The 19842-nt window shown below is 46.1% G+C and overlaps 2 protein-coding genes across 2 annotated transcripts; both read left to right on the top strand.

Moving 5' to 3' along the window:
• Positions 1–590: 590 nt before the first annotated feature.
• Positions 591–3723, top strand: BKCO1_820009 (wd repeat domain-containing protein; the record flags this gene model as incomplete). Its single annotated transcript, XM_020279501.1, has 5 exons — positions 591–735; positions 809–987; positions 1064–1233; positions 1416–2013; positions 2062–3723. 5 exons carry the CDS (start codon positions 591–593, stop codon positions 3721–3723), a joined length of 2754 nt encoding a protein of 917 aa, XP_020125652.1.
• Positions 3724–4219: 496 nt separating this feature from the next.
• On the top strand, positions 4220–5433 carry BKCO1_820008 (disulfide isomerase; the record flags this gene model as incomplete). Its single annotated transcript, XM_020279500.1, has 2 exons — positions 4220–4736; positions 4862–5433. 2 exons carry the CDS (start codon positions 4220–4222, stop codon positions 5431–5433), a joined length of 1089 nt encoding a protein of 362 aa, XP_020125651.1.
• Positions 5434–19842: the final 14409 nt, after the last annotated feature.

Genomic DNA, 19842 nt, shown 5'->3' with positions numbered 1-19842 from the left:
TAATGGTTCGAGCGGTCGATCGCCGAAATAACGTAGATACCACACAATTGACGCAAGTGATCGGAAACAATCGTGCACTTGTGACACCCGATTAATGAGCAAGCGAAGGGATTCAGAGACAGTTCAGACGGTCTTGGGAGACGGGGCCGAAGCGAGTCGCAAGGGCGCAGCCAGGCAGCCATCGCATGCGAGGAGTGGGGGGGGCTGTGCGAGGAGGGTGTTGGTGTTGGGGCGGTGCGAGGTGGACCGAGGTGTTTCTGCGAGACGAGCGAATGGTGGAGCGGCTAGAGCAGACCAGCGCAGGCTCTCGTGGGCGTGGCCGCCGCTGATGTCACACCTGTTTGTGCCGGTTCCAGCCAGCCAAACACCGGCTGCAATGTAACGTGGAATTGCGCTCATTTGCATCGTATTAGACACCAACCACTCGCAATCACCAGTCCCGCACTGCAGGATATGCCCACGGCCACGCAGCGCAGGCAGCAACGGCTCTCGCCACCCTGAAACACCCATTATGAGCCTGGAGGTCGCAGGCCTGAGCTCGAGCGTCGCATCCACCCTTCGGTAGACCCAGGACACAGGCCAACACCACCATGCACGACGCACTGCCCAAGATTCGCGTTACAGACCCGCATAGCCGCGACTCGGTGCCGCTGAGCGCGTCGCCCGCCTCGAACGAGCCATCGCCTTCGCCGCACGACGTGAGCGACGAGGAGCGCTGCGTGACGCCCGTGTCAGGTACGAGGCAGACCCCGTTCCCGCCGAGGTGGGGAGTGAGCATTGAAGGCTGACCGCGGGGAATCGAGCGCAGTGCGATCCAAGTCGAGCGGCAAGACGTCCCCGACGAAGCCGCAGCGCGTAGCCGCAACATCCGCGCCGTCGGGTGCCTCCAATGCCAGCGCCAGCAATGGCCAACCCACCTCCGAAGCCAGCGGCAATAATAATAATAACGGCGAAGTTGACCGAGCGCCAATCGACCCCCTATCGCAGGTGCGCGCAAGCTTCTGTCCCCGGGCAATTGAGATCTGCACGCGACAGCGCAGCTGACACTCTGCCACACGACCAGCAAATCTTCAAGCGCACCCAGACCTCGCAAGACGTGCTCCAGAAGCTCCGCCCCACGGCCGATGATGCCTCGTCCACCGCGCGCCCCTTCGCCGGCGACGGCTCGCAAGGCCCCAAGCCGGTCAGGGACGCGAACCGCAGCGATGCCGTCTCGCTGGCCCCGTCGAAGAAGTGAGCCGAGCCCTCCAGCACCGTCCACCCCGCGCACTAGTCGTCCTCGCTCAATTCCTCAATACGTATATTCTCCGCGCCTGTAGAGACGTCTTGGCGTGGCTTGTACTGCGGCGTCCCCCGCTAGTTGTGTCAGACGTAAGCGCAGGGCTGAGGCCATGCTGACACCCTATTTTAAACAGGAAGGGAGTCTCGTTTCTGAGCCGCATCATTGGAAATAAAAAGAAGCACGAGGACGATTCCTTCCCCGATGATGCCGCGAGCGACACCAGACCCGAAGGCATGGACGCCGAACTCTTCTCCCAACCCATCGACAGTAGCATCGGCTACCAGCCGCGCCACCCCCAGCCACCGGGCTACATCAAGATCCGCTCCAAGTTCAAGAAGGAGCGCGAGTTCGACCGCACCTTCTTGGCTCAACAACTGCGCACCAATCAACCGCCCGCTCAAGATGCTGAGCGACCGCCGTCAAGCTCCGGCGCCAGTGTGAGGAACAACACGACCGCACCCCCGAGGACGAGCAACGTCAACGAGCGGCCCGTTTGGGCTCTGGAGTTCAGCAAAGACGGCAAGTACCTGGCCGCCGGAGGCCAAGATGGAGTCCTCCGCGTGTGGGCTGTCATCTCGAACCCAGACGAGCGGACCGCACACGAGATCTCCGAGGCGGGAACGCAGAAGGACGGGGAAGCACTGCATGTGAATGCACCCGTGTTCCAGAACAAACCCTATCGGGAATATATCGGCCACGAGTCCACCATTCTGGACCTGAGCTGGAGCAAGGTAGGTGGGCGTCAGCAGGCATCACGGGGCGGAATCTGACATCGGTAGAACAACTTCCTTCTGTCCTCGTCCATGGATAAGACCGTACGCCTGTGGCACATCAGCCGTTCCGAGTGTCTCTGCACCTTCAAGCACGCCGACTTCGTCCCATCCATCCAGTTCCACCCGAAGGATGACCGCTTCTTTTTGGCGGGGTCCCTCGACAGCAAGCTGCGTCTCTGGAGCATCCCCGACAAGACTGTCGCGTTCTGGAATCAGTTGCCGGAGATGATTACCGCCGTTGCCTTTACGCCAGATGGTAAAACTGCGATCGCGGGGACGCTCAGCGGGCTCTGTATGTTCTACGATACGGAAGGCCTCAAGTATCAGACCCAAATCCATGTAAAGTCATCACGCGGCAAAAATGCCAAAGGCAGCAAAATCACAGGGATTCAGGCCATGCACGTCGGCGCTGGGGCGACTCTTGGCGACATTAAGCTGCTGATCTCGAGTAACGATTCGCGAATTCGGCTGTACAGCTTCCGTGACAAGGGTCTTGAGATCAAGTTTCGAGGCCAGGAGAACAACTACAGCCAGATACGAGCGAGTTTCAGTGACGATGCTACATATGTCATCTGTGGAAGCGAAGATCGCAGAGCTTACATCTGGTCAACTGGACCAGGCGACGGCGAAAACAGGAGCCAACGACCGGTTGAGATGTTCGACGCGCACAACGCCATAACGACATGCGCGATCCTCGCCCCGACAAAGACGCGTCAATTGCTCAGCAATTCCGAGGATCCTGTGTACGACCTTTGCAACCCGCCGCCGGTCACGCTCGTGAGCAGGACCGAATCCCGATCATCAAAACAAGCGTCCGAGGCTGGTAGTCTGCAGGGGACTCCCATGAGCGTAAAGAAGGCCGAGGGCACGCCCGCTTACATGGCACGCTCAGCGCATCCCGACGGACAAATCATCGTAACAGCCGACTACCAGGGTAACATCAAAGTGTTCCGCCAAGACTGTGCACACAGCAAGCGTAAGAACGTGCCGGACAACTGGGATACATCGTCGGTATTTTCACGGAGAACAGCGGGATCTGGAGTGCGGCGAAGCAATTCCACCAAAACACGGGCAAGCAGCAAGCGGCGCGATTCGACGGCTACAACAGCAACGACGGGCACGGACCGCATCTTGTCGTGGCGACAGGATATCTCAGGCTCGAGTAGCATCAAAAGCGGGAAAGCAGGAAAGGGTGACCGTAGTGGATCTCCGAGCAAATTTTCCATGGTCTCATCAGCTAAATCATCAAAGGCGCAGCTTCCCGACATGCCTCCATTACCGCATCGGACGAGAGACAGCACCCCGTCAATCAACGTATCGGACTCCCCGCCAAGACCGAAGACATCAGGAGGGGCTCTGGCATCTCAGTCGCAGCCGCAATTACCGTCGAGCAGTGACAACCCGATGTGGCTCCACGGCGATAAGTCATTCGCGTACTACAACAAGGACGCTTGGCGCAGCCAGCTGGAGCACTCTAGATTACAGCCATCACCAACGTTGGCCAAATCGGTCAGCTACGTGAGTAGGTTGAGCAGCGAGGAAAGCAGTGTGGAAGGGGCAGGAGAGGGGACGGAATGCAAGAAGTGTGGGTGCAGGAAGTTCAACACAAAGGACTCGGGCAAGACCCGTATCTCGGTCTGCACGAACTGTGGGAAGGCGGCACCTTGATTCGATTCATTCGTATACCTGGATTTGGGATTTGATTCGCACACGCATGCCATTTATTTTGGTTGATGAAGGGTTAGCTTGAGCAAGCTTTTGGTTGATTGTTGGATTGGACGAGACCTAGACTATGGAGCCAGCTTTGAAATCGAAGCTGACGCGATTTAATTGAACACACGGAACTTGAATGCCTGCATCGCTTGCTTAGTGAGAGTCGTGGCAGCGACATTCCACGGATGATTGATAAGCGCCCGCTGGAGAGCTGATTTCCTCTTTGGGAACGAAACGTGGCCGGACCAACCAAAGTCCGACCGGAGCCGCGCCGTGCCTGGACGAAGCTACATACCTGTCACCGACGTCTCCCTCAGGTTTGACGCCGCCTACCAAACCCTTGATTTCTATTTCAAGCCGACTCTTCAAACAATCCATCCCGTTCATTGATCAACCCGCAAGCCATCCCCTCACCTGATTGAGACGACACGACCGAAACCAACCACCCACCATGGTCCGCCTCGTCTCCACGCTCCTCAGCGGCCTCGCGCTGCTGGGCGCCGCGGCGGCCACCGTCGCCGACCTCACGCCGGATAACTTCGACGACATCGTCCTGCAGTCGGGCAAGCCGGCCCTCGTCGAATTCTTCGCTCCGTGGTGCGGACACTGCAAGAACCTGGCGCCGGTGTACGAAGAGCTCGGCGCCTCTTACGCGTGGGCCGCCGACAAGAAGGTCACCATCGCCAAGGTCGACGCCGACGCGCACCGGTCCCTGGGACAGAGGTTCGGCGTCAGCGGGTTCCCGACGCTGAAGTGGTTCGACGGGAAGAGCGACAAGCCCGAGGATTACAAGGGCGGGAGGGACTTGGAGAGCTTGCAGGCGTTCGTGGCGGAGAAGAGCGGCGTCAAGGCGAAGAGCAAGGCGAAGGCGCCGAGTGAGGTCGTGATGTTGGATGACAAGTCGTTTGGGGAGGTGGTGGGGAGTGAGAAGGATGTGTTGGTGGCGTTTACGGCGCCGTGGTGTGGTCGTAAGTACCCTACCCCGTTTACAGTTCTCCATTTCTCTCGCAGCCTTTCCCCCCTTTTTTTATTTTCCTGTCCGTTTTTCTCGACGAGAAGAGAGTCAATTGCTAACTCCTGTTGATGCTCACAGACTGCAAGAGCCTCGCGCCCATCTACGAGACGCTCGCGCAGGATTTCAAGCTCGAGCCGGACGTCGTCATCGCAAAGGTCGATGCCGAGGCGCCCAACGCGAAGGCCACGGCCCAAGAGCAGGGCGTCAAGTCGTACCCTACCATCAAGTTCTTCCCCAAGGGCAACTCGGCGCCCATCGAGTACGGCGGCGGCCGCTCCGAGGCCGCCTTCATCACCTTCCTCAACGAGAAGGCTGGCACGCACCGCGCCATCGGCGGCGGTCTTGACGCGCTCGGCGGCACCGTCGAGGCGCTCAATGAGGTCGTCGAGCAGTTCTACGGCAAGTGGGCCGATGGTGCTGAGAAGGCGAAGGAGGTTGCCGCGTCGGCACAGGGCAAGTACAAGGATTACTACACGAAGGTCTTCGAGAAGATTGCGGCCAATGAGGAGTATGCGGAGAAGGAGATTGGTCGTCTCGAGGGTATGCTGAAGAAGGGCGGCTTGGCGCCGGAGAAGGTGGACGACCTGACCAGCAGGACAAACATTCTGAAGCTGTTCGGTAAGAAGGATGAGGGCAAGAGCGAGTTGTAAGGGGTGCGGCTGATGCTGCTCCCGCTACCGCTACTGCTACTGCTGCAACAATTCAAACGGAACATTCAGGTATGGATTCGAAGGCAATGAGAACGCTGTCTTGGATTGTATGAGACAGTCTCTCTCTTTTCGAGATGGCAGGGGAAGGATGGGATGAGAAGAAGAGCAAAACGGCAATGGGTGGCTGGTATATGATAGCGCCCTCCTTTAGGGAGGAATGTGATCCATGACGATTGGTTTCTCATTATGTGTTTCAGTGTCTCAACTTTCGTGTACCAGTGACGCGGGCAGTGTTCTCTGCTGCAACGCTGTTATTTGGAACATTCTGGGGGTCCAATACGCACATGGGTACAGTAAGTAGGACGGACGTGAGATGGAGTAGTCTAGTACATGAGTTCTCTCCAAATCTGGGGTCAGTGTGGATGGACACCTGATCCTAGCTTGAGCTCGTACCTTGCATATCTTCGAGACCGGTGCTGGGGCCTGAGCATCTGTAGTCTTCAAACTAAGGATGATTGGCTGTCTTGCATCACGTGGGTTCGCGTTCTCGCGATGGCGCGGACTGGTGGTCAACACAACTACATGCTAACTTCCGACTACAACGACTCCTCGTGTTATAGCCGCAGCAATTCCGTGGCCGCCGCATCCGTTCCCATTCGCCGCCCCAGCTTGCGCTGTATCACTTCCGCCTTCGTCGCTTTAACCTCGGCTACACTCGTCCTCACTCACGTAGTGTGGTAGTGGAGGATCGGGTGATATCATGCATGGTGAGGTCCCTACACTCAGGAAGCGGAAATGGTGGTCCTGCCTGAGTTCTGAGGCCCCAACCACCGGTCTGAGCGAGGCATGATATAAAGGCGTTTTCTTTAGGCGGCATAGCAACGACAACAACCAACTATCAATTTCCTTCGTCGTCTCTTTGACCTCCCTGTTGTCTGTCTCTTGTCTCTCGTCTCGCCTGCCACGACGTGTGGTTCCTTCGACCGATCATCCTGGGTGTTTACCCGACGTCCTTCCCTTTGTCAGCAGTACCTAGTCGGATAGTCCAACCGCGGTGCTTCACTTAGCCCTCCCGCGGATGTTGACTATGTAACAGCGTAAACGGCGGCGAAAAGAACCACGAGTTTGAATCTCAATACTTCCTACCCAACCGACGTCTACCATCGCCACTACCATCACTTTTATCGCAAAAGCGCAGCCCAGCTCATAAATCTAACTTTTTAGAGCTACATATACACAAAGCCCAACTAATCTATCATCAAAAGATGAGATACTCAAGTCTTGGCATTGCGATGGTGGTGTAGTTGGTTATCACGATCGTTCACCACACTTTTGCCTTAACCTTTTAACCGGCATCCCGGCTGGTAGAAGGACGCATCAGGTGAATTAAGGGGGCTGGATGCACTAAATCCGGATCCAGTCATTTAGGCGGCAAATTCCAGATTTCTGCCAGACAAATGCCAGCTTCCTGCCGGGCGGATGCCAGGACACTGCCACCTATACGCAGCGCTTAGGACGGAAGGCGGTATTCCTGTTTTTAATAGTTGGGGGCTCTATCTCTATATTAGCGCCCAGGTAGTAGCGTCGAGGCCCCCGCTGCTAATAGCGTAGGGGTGAAGCGAGAGGAGTAGCGGTGAGTTATTAGCGCTACGGGAGCCCATTCTATTCGTCTAGGCTTCCTACTTTTCTTTAGTAGCCGTGTTATTTACCGAAGAGGGCCCCTCGCGAAATTACTAAGATAAGTAGAATCGTACGATTACACGTTAGTAGAGATAATACGTTATATAGCTATAGGTCAATATAGAGCCCGCTTTATAAGAGTATATAGCTGTGAGATAGATAGAGCAGGTAAAAAGTGGCCGATCTTTTCGATATAAACAGCCGATCGGCCACTAGATCGCTAAAGAGTAGAAGAGAGGCATCCGGAACTTTATTAACCCTACTTTTAATTTTCGAGATCGGTAGGGAGGTTGGGTTATACGGAAGCGCTAGAGGCCAGCTTTCGGCCTAGCCAACTACCTCGTTAATAGGCTGGAAGCTAGTATTCCGTCCTCTACCTAGTACGAAGTGCGTGCGCGGCCTCTAGTCGTATCGCTAGAATTACTATTTCTAGCTACTAGCTTCCGTGCTTAATAGACCGGCCGGCTACCGGGAATATAGTATACCGCCCGCCGCTTTTTACAACCTTTCTTTTAGCGAGAGGGTGTCTAACCGGAGCTTAGCGGGGCGCTACGGAGGCGAGGGAGCCTAGGTAGCGTACATTAATAGGTCGCTAGTATATAAGAACCTGCCTCTTAACTTATACGGGTAAAGGCGGCTTACCGCCCGGTAGAAATCCGCCTTCTATCTCTAAAAGGAGGTAGGTTACTATATAGCTAGAAGCCGCCTCTTGCCTTAACTATAAAACTACGCTGGCGGGATAGCAGACCTTCGGGGAAGACTAGATAATACTATAAATAAAGGCTTTTAAGTACTTACTACTAATAAAATATTATAGTTATATACTTATTTATCTTCGTTAATAAGTCTCCCGCCGATGGCTCTATTCTATAGTATTAATATCGCAGCCCGTCGTTCTTTTAGAAATACCGAGAGCGATTAGTTAGATAGCGTCGGTAAGAGAAACGTTAACCCCCGCCTTACGCTAGCTACGTCTATACGCCCGAGATACGGGTAATCTACTATCTAATCGACTATAGTCACTCTAACTAATCCCCCCTATATATATTAAATAATGGGCGTCTCGTAAAGCTTTTAGTTTCTAAACTAGACTTAGATACTTTCTTATACTATAGCACTAACGACGATACTAACGATAATACGCTAGTTAAGATATAACGTAATTATATAGCGCGTAAACGAAACGCACTATACTATTATACGGTAAGCAATCTATAAAATTTCGCTAGAAAGGAAGCTTATGCATTTTAGATACGTCCTTATTAGGGAAAGGTTATAGAGTCGATACTTCTCTTCCGTTAATATAAGATGTAACTATTAAAGGTACGGGCAGCTATATTATAATCTATAAGAAAAGCGAGTCACCGATTAGGTATACCCGAGTATATATATATAGGAAGAATATATTACTAGTCCTAATAGAGTACGTTATCGTACTATAGTAGTATAAGCGGAGCATCGTAGTGCTACCTAATATACTTATATATCTACTACTAGAAAACGAAGGGAGACGTAGAAAGCCGTAAGAGTAAACGCGTAATTAGAGCCGTCTACCTAATTCGTACCTCTACCGCTACCGATATATAGCTAATATAGTAGATAAACGATACTAGTACTACCCCGCTCGAGATACTAAGCTAAGGCCTAGCTTAGGAAGTAGGTATATTAGCTATATATTACTATAGCCGCTATCTTCTTCTACTCCTCTAAACTATCGTTCTACTAAAGGTCGACCCTAAACTAGTATAGTAGATATTAAAAGGACTTAGTCGCCTTAATAAGGTATTTTCTTAAAGGTAAGTATTACTACGTTAGACTTTTATTTAACGCAGCTAACCGTTCTCTATTAGAACGCGTACTTTATTACTTAAGCGTTACGCAAGCGGATAACGACCCCTTCTAAGAATAATACCCGCGCGCTAAACTATATTATAATATCTTAATATATATCGGCAGCTAATGGCGAGGACGAGGATAAGATATAGTAATAAGGTCGAATCGCGAGGCATTTAAATTCTATACGAAGATAACTACGGAAAATTCGAGCCTAAGTAGAATATAGGGACTACTACTAAGAGGAAGCTATACGACGATTATATTGCTATAAGTACGTAGGCTAAAGACGAGAACGGTAAATAGGTTAAGACAGCCTAAGTAGTAGTCGATTAATAATATATAAGAGGTCTATATCGCGCTACGCGGCCTATTATTAGTCGATTATTTTTACGTAACTCGTATTATATTATCCTAGCCTCGCCCCTAGTCGTAAAGCTATACCGCGTCGTACCGCGTCGCGCCGCGTCCTCTAGTTAACAGCGAATAATAAACGATACCCTACGATAAAAATATTAACCCTACTACCTAGATGCTAACTCCTCGGCTAGGGCGGGGTAGGCTACGTCTATAAAGTTACCGATACGATTACTCTTAAGCGCTCTATTACCGCTTAAGACGCAGGTATAAAAAACGAGTACTTAGTTTTCGACCTACTTAAGTAGTACTTACCGTGCCCTAATATCGTCCGTAGTTTTCTCCGGCTCCTAGATTTAAATTTCGTTTAACTTCTTCCGGGAGGCACCCTTAAAGCACGGCTGTAGTTAAAGTAGGTCCGAGACCCGGACACCTAACGAGTCGCGAACGTTACGGCTAAAGAACCTCCCTATCTTATTATTAGGTAGATAGCTAAGCTATCGGATGCCGTAGTATGGCTAAAGTCCCTTAGACTCGCCTACGGAGATATACGGCCCTCGAATCTACTTCTCGACTCTAAGGACTACCTAAAGTTAAGCGATTTTAATAATACTACGCGAGTAGGTAAAGAAGTCGACGTTAGCACGGCGCCGTACGCGAGGATACTAGGACTAAAAGTAGATACTAACTATAGTATATTCGATACCCTTAGACCTCGCACCGAGTAGTTTATAATCGGATCCGTCTACTACTACTTAATTCGGGGTTACGAGCCTTACGATAACGAGCGTTTCGGAAAACACTATAGGCGCACCGTTATAGATATATTATAAAAGATAGAGTTTCTAAAGCTCGAGGATGGAAGCAAAGACGACGCTATTATTAAGTAATACTAGTACTATAGGTTTAAATCGATTTATAATCTTGCATAGACGGTGGCTTCTTTAAATAATAGATAAGAGAAAGGAGCTAAGTCTATCCCTTAGGATATATATTAGAAATTATAAGAGGAATATCGTCGAATAGTACTAGATAGCTAGTTAACGCTCTAGGGCATAGCTTAGATTAGCTACGAAAGTAACACGTTTTTAACGTTTACGGGGTCGTGCTAGACTCGAGCTTAAGGCTACGTAAGATAAGATAGTATACGCCTCCGCTCCTTATCGTGCCGCTAGTCGCTATAGCGGAGGTAGAAAACGTTATTAAAAGGTTAATAACTAATACTAATCTAGCCGTACCCCTCGTAGTCGACCGCGGAGCCGTATTTAACGCCTTTATAGCCCTCGCCGATGCCGGCGCATAGCCCGCTTAGATACGCGCTATAATAGGTGCGCCTAAGTCCACCCCGGCGCCTAGTAATAGTTATTATATAGGTGCCGCGTAAGCCGTAGGGCTGGCTATACTATAAGTCCGGATAGCCGTATAGGCTTACTCGGTAAAAGCTAGGTAGAAGCACCGCTTATTATCTTCCTTCTTACTAGGTAGGCTACGATAACACTTCTATACGGTCTATAGGCTATACGCGCCGTGGCTAACGGGTACGCCATCCCCGCGTATAGCGTTAGAGTAGTAGAGCCAAACGCCTAAACGGGATAGCGGGCTAAGTACTAGCGGTAGCGTATAGTCTTCTAGCGCACGCCCTATAGGCCTAAAGAGAAGCTATTACGCACTAGGCTAATATTCTCGAATAATAATTAGGGGTGTAGGCAAATAAACGAAATCGAAATTAACCACGAGGGCTCTATCTACTATATAGCCACGCTACTTATATACTATTTCTCGCTCTATATATCTCTTTATACACCGTAGTAAGCCTTAGTATAACCTAATACGCGATCTACTAGGGCGTATCCGCTCGGAGCTTCGCAAACTCCGATCCGTATCGATTCCGCTCCGGGCACCTACTACCGGACGGGGTTAGAATAAGACGCTACCTCTTTTACTTCCTAGTACTCGACGAGATAGACGTCTTAGGGGTTATATATCTAACGTAAGCGTTGCTAAAGGCGCTATCTTAGCGAGTAACCGGAAGTTCCGACTACGAGAGGGTTATCTAGTTAGAAGATTACGACCCGGATTTTAAAGAGGGGTTAAAGTAAAGCGGGATATCTTTAATAGTAGAGCGAATATACTCGAGGTAAGCTAGTACCTATTTCTCGTAGATATTCTTAGTAAACTTATAGGCTATCTATTTTTCCTTACTACCGCGGCTAGTAAAGTCGAACCTATCGACTTTATAACGGTAGTATTTTATCTTACTCCCCTAGAGAATAGGATAGTGGCCGTAAATACGGACACTACTATTATTATACGAGACTAAGAAGGCTAGAATTTTATAGTTAATCTCCTTCTCCCGCTTAACGAGCCTAAATAGCTCTATAATAGCCCGCACTACTAAAGTTATACTATACGTATTCTAACGATCCGCAACGTCGAGGGCTTCGGCACCGTACTTAACCTCGCATATTAAAAAAGGGAAGTATATAAAGTACGTGCCCTTAAAGTACGACCGGTTCTAGACGCTTCCGATAAAGGGCTCTAGCCGCTCGAGCTTATCTACCTAAAACGCTCCGCGTTTAAATCTAACGGAGTAATCCGGCTGCGGACGGGGAGATATAATAGATATTATATTACTCTAGCCTTAATTAATAGCCTCTACTAGATTCTTAGAGGGAAGTAGGCTACGGATCGCTAGAACTTCCGCCGAAGGGACGATTAAAACCGTAATATTTCGGATAAGTCGAGTTTCGTTCGTTCCGCGGATAGCCCGACAGGTCGCGCTAAAGATATTATTATTAAATAAAGAGTCTTAAGATATACTCTATTCGGTCTCTATAAGATCTACGTAAAGTACTCGTATTTCTTTCTTATCGCCGATATCGTCTTCGCGTAAGAAGCTGTTATTTGCCTTAAGAATCGATTCGTATCTCCTATCTTTATATAAAGCACTTTCCCCTTTCCTCGAATTATAATCGGACTGCGTAGCGCTATTCGAGGTAATTATCGAGCTCGATATCTTACGACGGAGCGGTGCGATAAGCTTAATATTTTTTATAAGAAGGTAGGCTATATCGCCTTCTAACTCGAAGAATATCTACGGCTACTATATATATCTCCGCTAGTAATCGATAGAGTCGTAGGAACTATCGCTCGCCGATTCCGCGCGTGCCTCCTTCGCCGTAGTCGAAGCCTATCGCTACCGCTTCTATATAGGCTAGTCCGATATATATATCTCGCGAGAACGTTTACGCTTCTAACTTATAGGCCGCGTAATTAAAAGAGATTAAAGCTATACCTTATAAGCTTAGTATATAGTAATACGAGAAGGGACTTATCTAAACGTTTAAGATACTACGATCTTATATAGTAAGTAACTCGTTAACTTACTAAAAGGTGCGGCGTTGCTAAAGACGTGCGCTTCTTCGAAGAGGTCTTACTTCTTTTCTAATTCCTTAAGGTCGCCCTCCTGCAAGAAGATTAGTAGGAGTATAGGATAACTTACGTAAACGTACTATAAGCGAGAGATACTAAAGAACGGCTAGTAACTTTCGCGTAGACTATATTAATAGAGAGATAATAAGGACGAGTTATATATAGACGTAGATAGCGGGCGGGAGCTAGCGGAGGTATAAGATAGGGCGCGATTCGGTAGATTCCCGGCTAAACTACTACTCTATTACGTCGTATCCCGAGGCTAGGTATAACTAGTAACTCCCTTACCGTATATCCCGGTATACGGTATAAGAGCTAGACGCTAGTAGCGTCTAAGCGTATAAGCCTTTATACTATCGCCTTATATAAAACTATATAGTTATACGGCTCCTTCTTTTAAGCTCTATAGCTATTATAATTCCGCTAGCCCCTTTACTATCCTCTATACTCCGGTAAAGGTGTTATTAAATTAAGGGGCCGCTTCGGCGGTAAGAGGGTTATCCGGTATATTCTATATATAGTCTATAATACCCTAGTTAGGTGCTTTTAGTAGGTAGTTAGGTAAGAAGTATCTAGCTAGAGCCTTACCTTTCGGGGTAGAGCTAAACCGCTTATTATTTTTTTACCTACCTACTACGCCTACTACCGTTTTACCTATACGCCTAATACTATTTTTAGGGTATATAAGATTACCCCGAGAGGTAGACCCTCCTAATCCTTATACTATTAATTAACACTTATTCGATTATTAAAAGATTAACACTCTATAAAGCGAAGATGCCCCGTTTTATAGCTAAGTTATTCTATCGATTACGCTTCTCTATCTTTCCTTAAATCTTATCGTCGAACTCTATCTAAAAGTAAAGAAAAAACTACTCTTCTATTAGGGCTAGCTCTATACCTATTAGTATCCGCTATAGAAAGCCTGCGTTACGGTAATCTAGGAACTAGAGAAGGTCTAAATTATCCGAGTTCTATCTAGCACTTCTTAGGGGTATCTAAAAACTAAAGGCGTCCTATTTATTTACGTCTATCTCCGCGAGTAGTTATTCCTAAAAGCCTTTACTATAAAGGCGGTACTCCCTTTCCTACTACTTCTAAGGTATTAGTATAGTGGCAAACTTAAGTTTCTTCTAGTAATAGATAACGCCATCGATAATCTAAAGCTTTAATCTATAGACGACGTCTCCGGGAAATCTCGCCGAGTGCTTATATTTTAGGTTTCTTCTAGATAGCGGGAAGATCTTACGTTCTACCCTTATTAAAGTAAGGCAATCTTCTCTATTAAAGTAGTCCGATTTTAGGCTTAGTGGCTCCATACTTAGGGAGACTACGAAAATAGTTAGTTATAGAAGGAAACTTAATTTTCGTGTAAAGTACTTACGTAGAGTTTCGTAATTAATCTCCACCTTTTCTTCCTCTATATAGTAAACTAGAGGACCCTTAGTACCATCTAAAGATGCATCTATAGCCGGAATATAGTTAAAAAAAACGGCGTAATGTTACTATAATAGGCGACTTACCGGATAGCTTATCTCCCTCTAATCGGGTTATCGGGCTAGCCGTCGTTAAGGCCTAGAGTATACCCCTTATAATCGATAAAGCTACTAGAGGGTTAAAGTCGAGAAAATATCGGATATCCTCTTATAAGGACTTCTAGAAATAATCGTTATCGTCTATATCTTAGTAAGTTGTTCGTTCTAAGGGGTGGGATTAGAGGGCGAATAATAAGCTTACGCGGTAGTAATAAGCACACGACGTATAATAGACTAGATATAAGCTATAGACTCCTCTTATACTAAGTAGATAGATAACTTAAGAGAAAAATAAGCCTATAGCTCTATTAGTTCTCCCGGGGGTTGCTAGTACTATAAATAAAACGAAGTTACGCCGCTTAAAAGAATATCCCTTATAATATCGGGCTACTAGATAATAGGGCGGGGTATCTTTTTATAACGATTCTTACTATTAGTAGCTTATTATATAGTAGAAAACCTCGTTTAAGACCGCGTAAGCATAGCTAGGTTAAGTATTAGTATCGTATATAATATAAGGCCGAATAAGATTTAGCATACTTATAAAGAACTACGATACGATTAAGGTAAGTAAAGTATTATTTACTCCTAGAAAAATTATAACTAAATTAGCTATAACCGTAATAGTCGCACCTTCTCTTCTTCTAAACGTCCGGCTAAGAGGTACGCGCCTACTAAGACTAGAAAGCTTATTAACCGGAGCTAGCTAGTAGATGGCTATATAGCCGAACCTCTATTATATCCTCCTTAGTACTAAAAGCCGATAAGGGCCCCTACTAAGTCGAGCGTATAACTAAATCGCGTATATCGCCCTATACGGAGTAACGCTAGGCGCCGGTAAGTATTACCTAGTTACCCGCTATATAACGGCGATAGTACTTACTAATACGTAGATAATAACGCACCGGAAAGACCTCTAGTTAGATAGCTATATAGCCGGATCTCTACTATATTCTCCTTAGCACTAAAAGCCGATAAGGGCTCTTACTAAGTCGAGTATATAACTAAATTACGTATATCGCCCTATACGGAGTAACGCTAGGCGCCGGTGCTAATAAAACGGGGCTATCCGGCGCCTAATATAGTTAAATCTTACGAGAGAGTGGCCCCCGTGGCTCTATAGGTTAATAGCCTCGCTTTTATCTACCGCGCCGGGCGAGATAACGCTATAAAAGGAAAGGCTTCCGGTAAAGAAAAATAAGTAACGTATCTTTCTATGCTACTACGTCTCCGGGGTGAATAAGAATCTATCTATCGATAAAGCTATATCGGCATATTTCGAGGCGAGGAAGTAGAGAAGAGTAGGATAATAATAATTACTCTAACCCGTTAGAGCGCTCCGCTATCTCGCACGAGCGGAACTACGTTTCTATTATTACGCTACACGGTAGTCTACCCTTATAAGTCGTTCGTTTTAGATATAGCGCGGTGGCTGTATAATACGGTAATAAAAGTCGGTATTATTATTAGTTTCTATTCTTAGTTAAAGACAGGGGAAGAGAAAAAACGCGGACGTAGAAAAGTATATTACGGAAAGCGAGCCGAAAAAGCGGTCCCTCTAATTTAGTTTTATGCCTCTCTCGATATACAAGCAAAAACGTAGAGGGTGCGAATTTTAATTAGTATAGGTCGTACTAGGCGGCCCCGGAGTTTTCGCTGGCAGTATCCGTAACTAGGTAGTAGTATTATAAGAATCGGGGGCTAGAAAGCGTAGCTAGACGGGCTACCGCCTAGTAGGTCTCTACCCCTATTTCTATAAGAGTAGGGACGGGTTACTACCCGGCGGGACTTTACCTATCTCTAGTAGCGGGGGCTACTAGAGATCTTTTCCGTACGTTATTATCTACGCATTAGTAAGCGCTATCGCTATTATATAGTAGGTGACTAGATAATACCCTTCTAGGGACCACACGTCGGGGCTATACGAAGAATTCTAAGGCTAATCGGCGGTCTTAAGAGTAGTTAGCTTAGTATAAACTAGACGGGAAACGAGCTATCTTTACCTCTATTAATAGCTTTATTCTACGAGGTATTATTTATCTAGAATATAATAATAGGACGTCTAGCACGGTGTATTATATAAAGACTACGTTACTAAAAGATATTCTTCGCTAGCGAGCAGTCTTAGCTCGTACTTATATATAATCTAGTAGAGAAGCCCGCCGCGGTAGAATCTCGGACGCTCCGTATTCGTTAATTATATACGGAGCTCCTTAACGATCTTTACTACGGTATAGGTTCTAGGTATAGAAGTATTTATATCGTCCGAGTTAAGAGCTAAGCTATCTATAGTCACCCTTCGTAGTTAGCGGTCCGTAATAGTAGATTATTAGCCTAGGAAACGCCGAGATAAGCGGTAGATAGTATACCTTATTAATATTACTATCTCTAGAGTGACGTTTCAGCGGTATAATAGCTAATAGGTAGGCATCCTAAATATAAGATTAAGAGAGCTACGATATTAATAAGCTATTAAGCGCTCTTTCCCTCTCCTTCTAGTTATAGAGCTATACGGCATATCTACTCTAATATTAAGTTTTACTATACCTAAGTTAAATCCCGAATATAGCTTCTACCGTACCCTCTATCTAGAACTTGCTCTCTAATAAGGGGTTCCCGCGAGGTGGTCACTCGGTAATATCTTTTCTAAAGAGGGTAAGTAGAGGCGCCTTTTCCTCCTTTACGCACTAATATCTCTAAGGATTACTTCCCGTCCGGCGGCTATGCAGCTATAGCCTATTTATAGTCGGTAAGCACCGGCGCAAGTGCGATTACTTAAGAGGTAGAAAGGGGATATATAGTACTATACTAAAACGTCTCTAGCGTAATTAAGCCCCCGACTCCTCGACCGACTACCCTCTAAGAGAGACGAAGACTATATATTAGACCCCTAGTTCTAAAGAGCGTATTTCTATCGCACAATTATATTGGCCGAAATAAGAATACGAGGAGGCCGGCTAAAGAGCGCTACCTTTTAAGCTACCTCCTACCCTAGGTTACGGAAACTATCCGAATGTCTTAGGCTCTTACTCGCCGGATTAGTTTCTATCTTTATAGGAGCTCGGTATAGATTATAATTTACGCTTTAGTACTATAATACAGCTAACGTTATTCTAGGCAACGATAAATATCTAAATACTTTAAGTATATAACTACCGAAGCACTTATAGAGCTTATAGGAACTCGAAACGAATCGCTATAGAGCCTTCGATAGAGCCTTCGAACTAATATATAGTATCCCGACTAGCGGTAAGTACTAGAAACTATAAGATTTATAGGAGTCTACTATTAATCCTAAAGGAGCTTATAATATAAGTTTCGGAGCAGCGAATAGCCTCTTAAATAACTACTATTATCTTAAGACGAATGACCCGCGATTTCGTATAGATAGAACGCGCGTTATCTACTTATTCCCGAACTATCGCCTAATATATAAGTATATAGGAAACTTTAAGGCCTATTAGCGCTCGCATTTTTAAGCTATTACGCCTTTTATCGCGCATCCTAAAAGCTAAGACGTATTCTATTTAAGGGCGGTGCCGTAGTTTAAAAAAGAAGATAGTATTTTTACCTACTAATACTATAGTTATGGTTTTAAGACAGTGTACGTACACGGCGCCTTTAATATCTATTAGCCTAGACACTTTAGAAAAGGTTCGTAGATTCCTATTTATTATCTAAAATATACTTATTCTTAGCTATATAGCCCTTTAAGAGCCTAACGGTCTAAATAGCACGACGTTAGCCGTACTATCTTAGCATAGGGTAAAATCTTAGAACCAGCTATAATATAATATAAAAGGTACGACTTAATTAATCTCACTTCTACTTTACTAAAGCATTCTTGCAATCCGCCGAATACGCTACTATAAAGAGGCTTTTAGGTTCCTCTAACCTTAGTACTAGATATAGCCGCTAAGTGGTATACCGGCGTCCTAGAAGCTACTATATAGTAATACGCTTTTTACCTACGGCTAACTATTTAAGTCTAGCATTTCCCGCGTAGTAACTATATAGCTCTCCACCTACGAAGAATAGAAACTTAAAAGTATCCTAATTTTTATCTCTACGTCTAATCGTTAAAGCTACTAATCTCTTTAATTTATCCTATACCCGTCGGAGCCCCTTACCCCCGCTTTCTAAAAACTATTCTTCACTTCTAGCTCCTTATTAAGGCCGAACTTAACGATATAGCGTATTACTACCCCTAATTAGTGCTAAACGAGTATATAATATTATACCCACACCTAATAAACTAGGATGAGTAGTTATTTAAGCGTATAAGTAATAGCATACGAGTTTATATAAAACGGAGAGAGTTTAGTCGTTTTTTAGAATTACGAATTAACTAGAAGAGATAGAGTAATTAACTACTATTCCCTCTATATCTCGATCTCCTATAGATAGACTAGGTTATAATAATGCGATTAAGTCCGATTCTTATTACTATATACCTTTACTATCCGCTATAATCTATACCGTTAGTAACTAATTTAAAGGAGTATATAAGTCTAGTACCTTACCCTCTATCTTTTATATTATTAATAACACGCGTAAGGAGCCGAAAGGCAAGGCGACTAGCTATCGCCTTAATATAAGAAAGCCCCTAGCTTATTCTAATTTTATCTATAAGTTAATCTAGGATCGGAGCATACTCTCTAAATTATAGGATAAGACTTTCCTCTCTAGCATCGAGCCGCGGTTTCTTAAGTAGTAGCTAACCTTCTAGAGCGAGTTCTTTTAGTAACGTTAGTCGAGCGAGGAAAGCTTTATAGCGCTCTTTTTCGATTACCTAGAGCTCGTTAATAAGGGATAGCGTATCCTCTAGTAAGATTAGTATATATACTTAGTAGTTATATAAGAGACGACGTACTTAAGGATTAACCGCTCTCGTAAGGAGAACGAATACGTTTTTTCGAAGTTATCTTTATTACGATAGAAGTCCGGATGGCGGGGCAAACGGGTAGTCGTGGCGGTATATTAATAATAGAGTATAGGTAAGAGCCTTTACGCGCCGAAAGCAGGATTTCGGAAACCGGGGTTTCCTCTAAAAACCGAATTCTAGATTATAGTAACCCGGAACCCTTATAGGTGTTAGATAGTACACGGGTAGGCCGGTAACGCGGAAGTCGGGCTAATTTCCGAGCGCTTATTTACCGCTAGGATTTCTAGGGCTAGGCTCGCTACGATAACGGAATAGCGAAAGAAGTTTAGCTTAGATATAAATATATATATACCCGGTAATACGGTATACTAACTTTACGATCGAGGCCTCTTACTTTATAAATTATATAGTCGTAGCATCTTATTATATACTATATTATAGTAGTAAGACCGATGCCTGTAAAACGACTCGTAAAAAGTACTAATACTTCTAGACAACTCGTTCTTAGATCTTACGGTCCTCTTAGGGTCCTTAAAGCCCGCTATCTATCGCCGTACCGTCGTCGATTCTCTCTAATCCGCTAGAATTTGCGTCTAATATCTAGAAAGCCGAAGAGCCTAGTTATTAGTATTTAATAGATCGCGATAATATTTATTAGCTTTATAATTAAAGGATTAGTATCTCCCC

The sequence above is a fragment of the Diplodia corticola genome, assembly GCF_001883845.1.
Source record: "Diplodia corticola strain CBS 112549 chromosome Unknown scaffold82, whole genome shotgun sequence".
Taxonomy (NCBI): domain Eukaryota; kingdom Fungi; phylum Ascomycota; class Dothideomycetes; order Botryosphaeriales; family Botryosphaeriaceae; genus Diplodia; species Diplodia corticola.
This window is presented reverse-complemented; position numbering and strand designations above follow the sequence as displayed.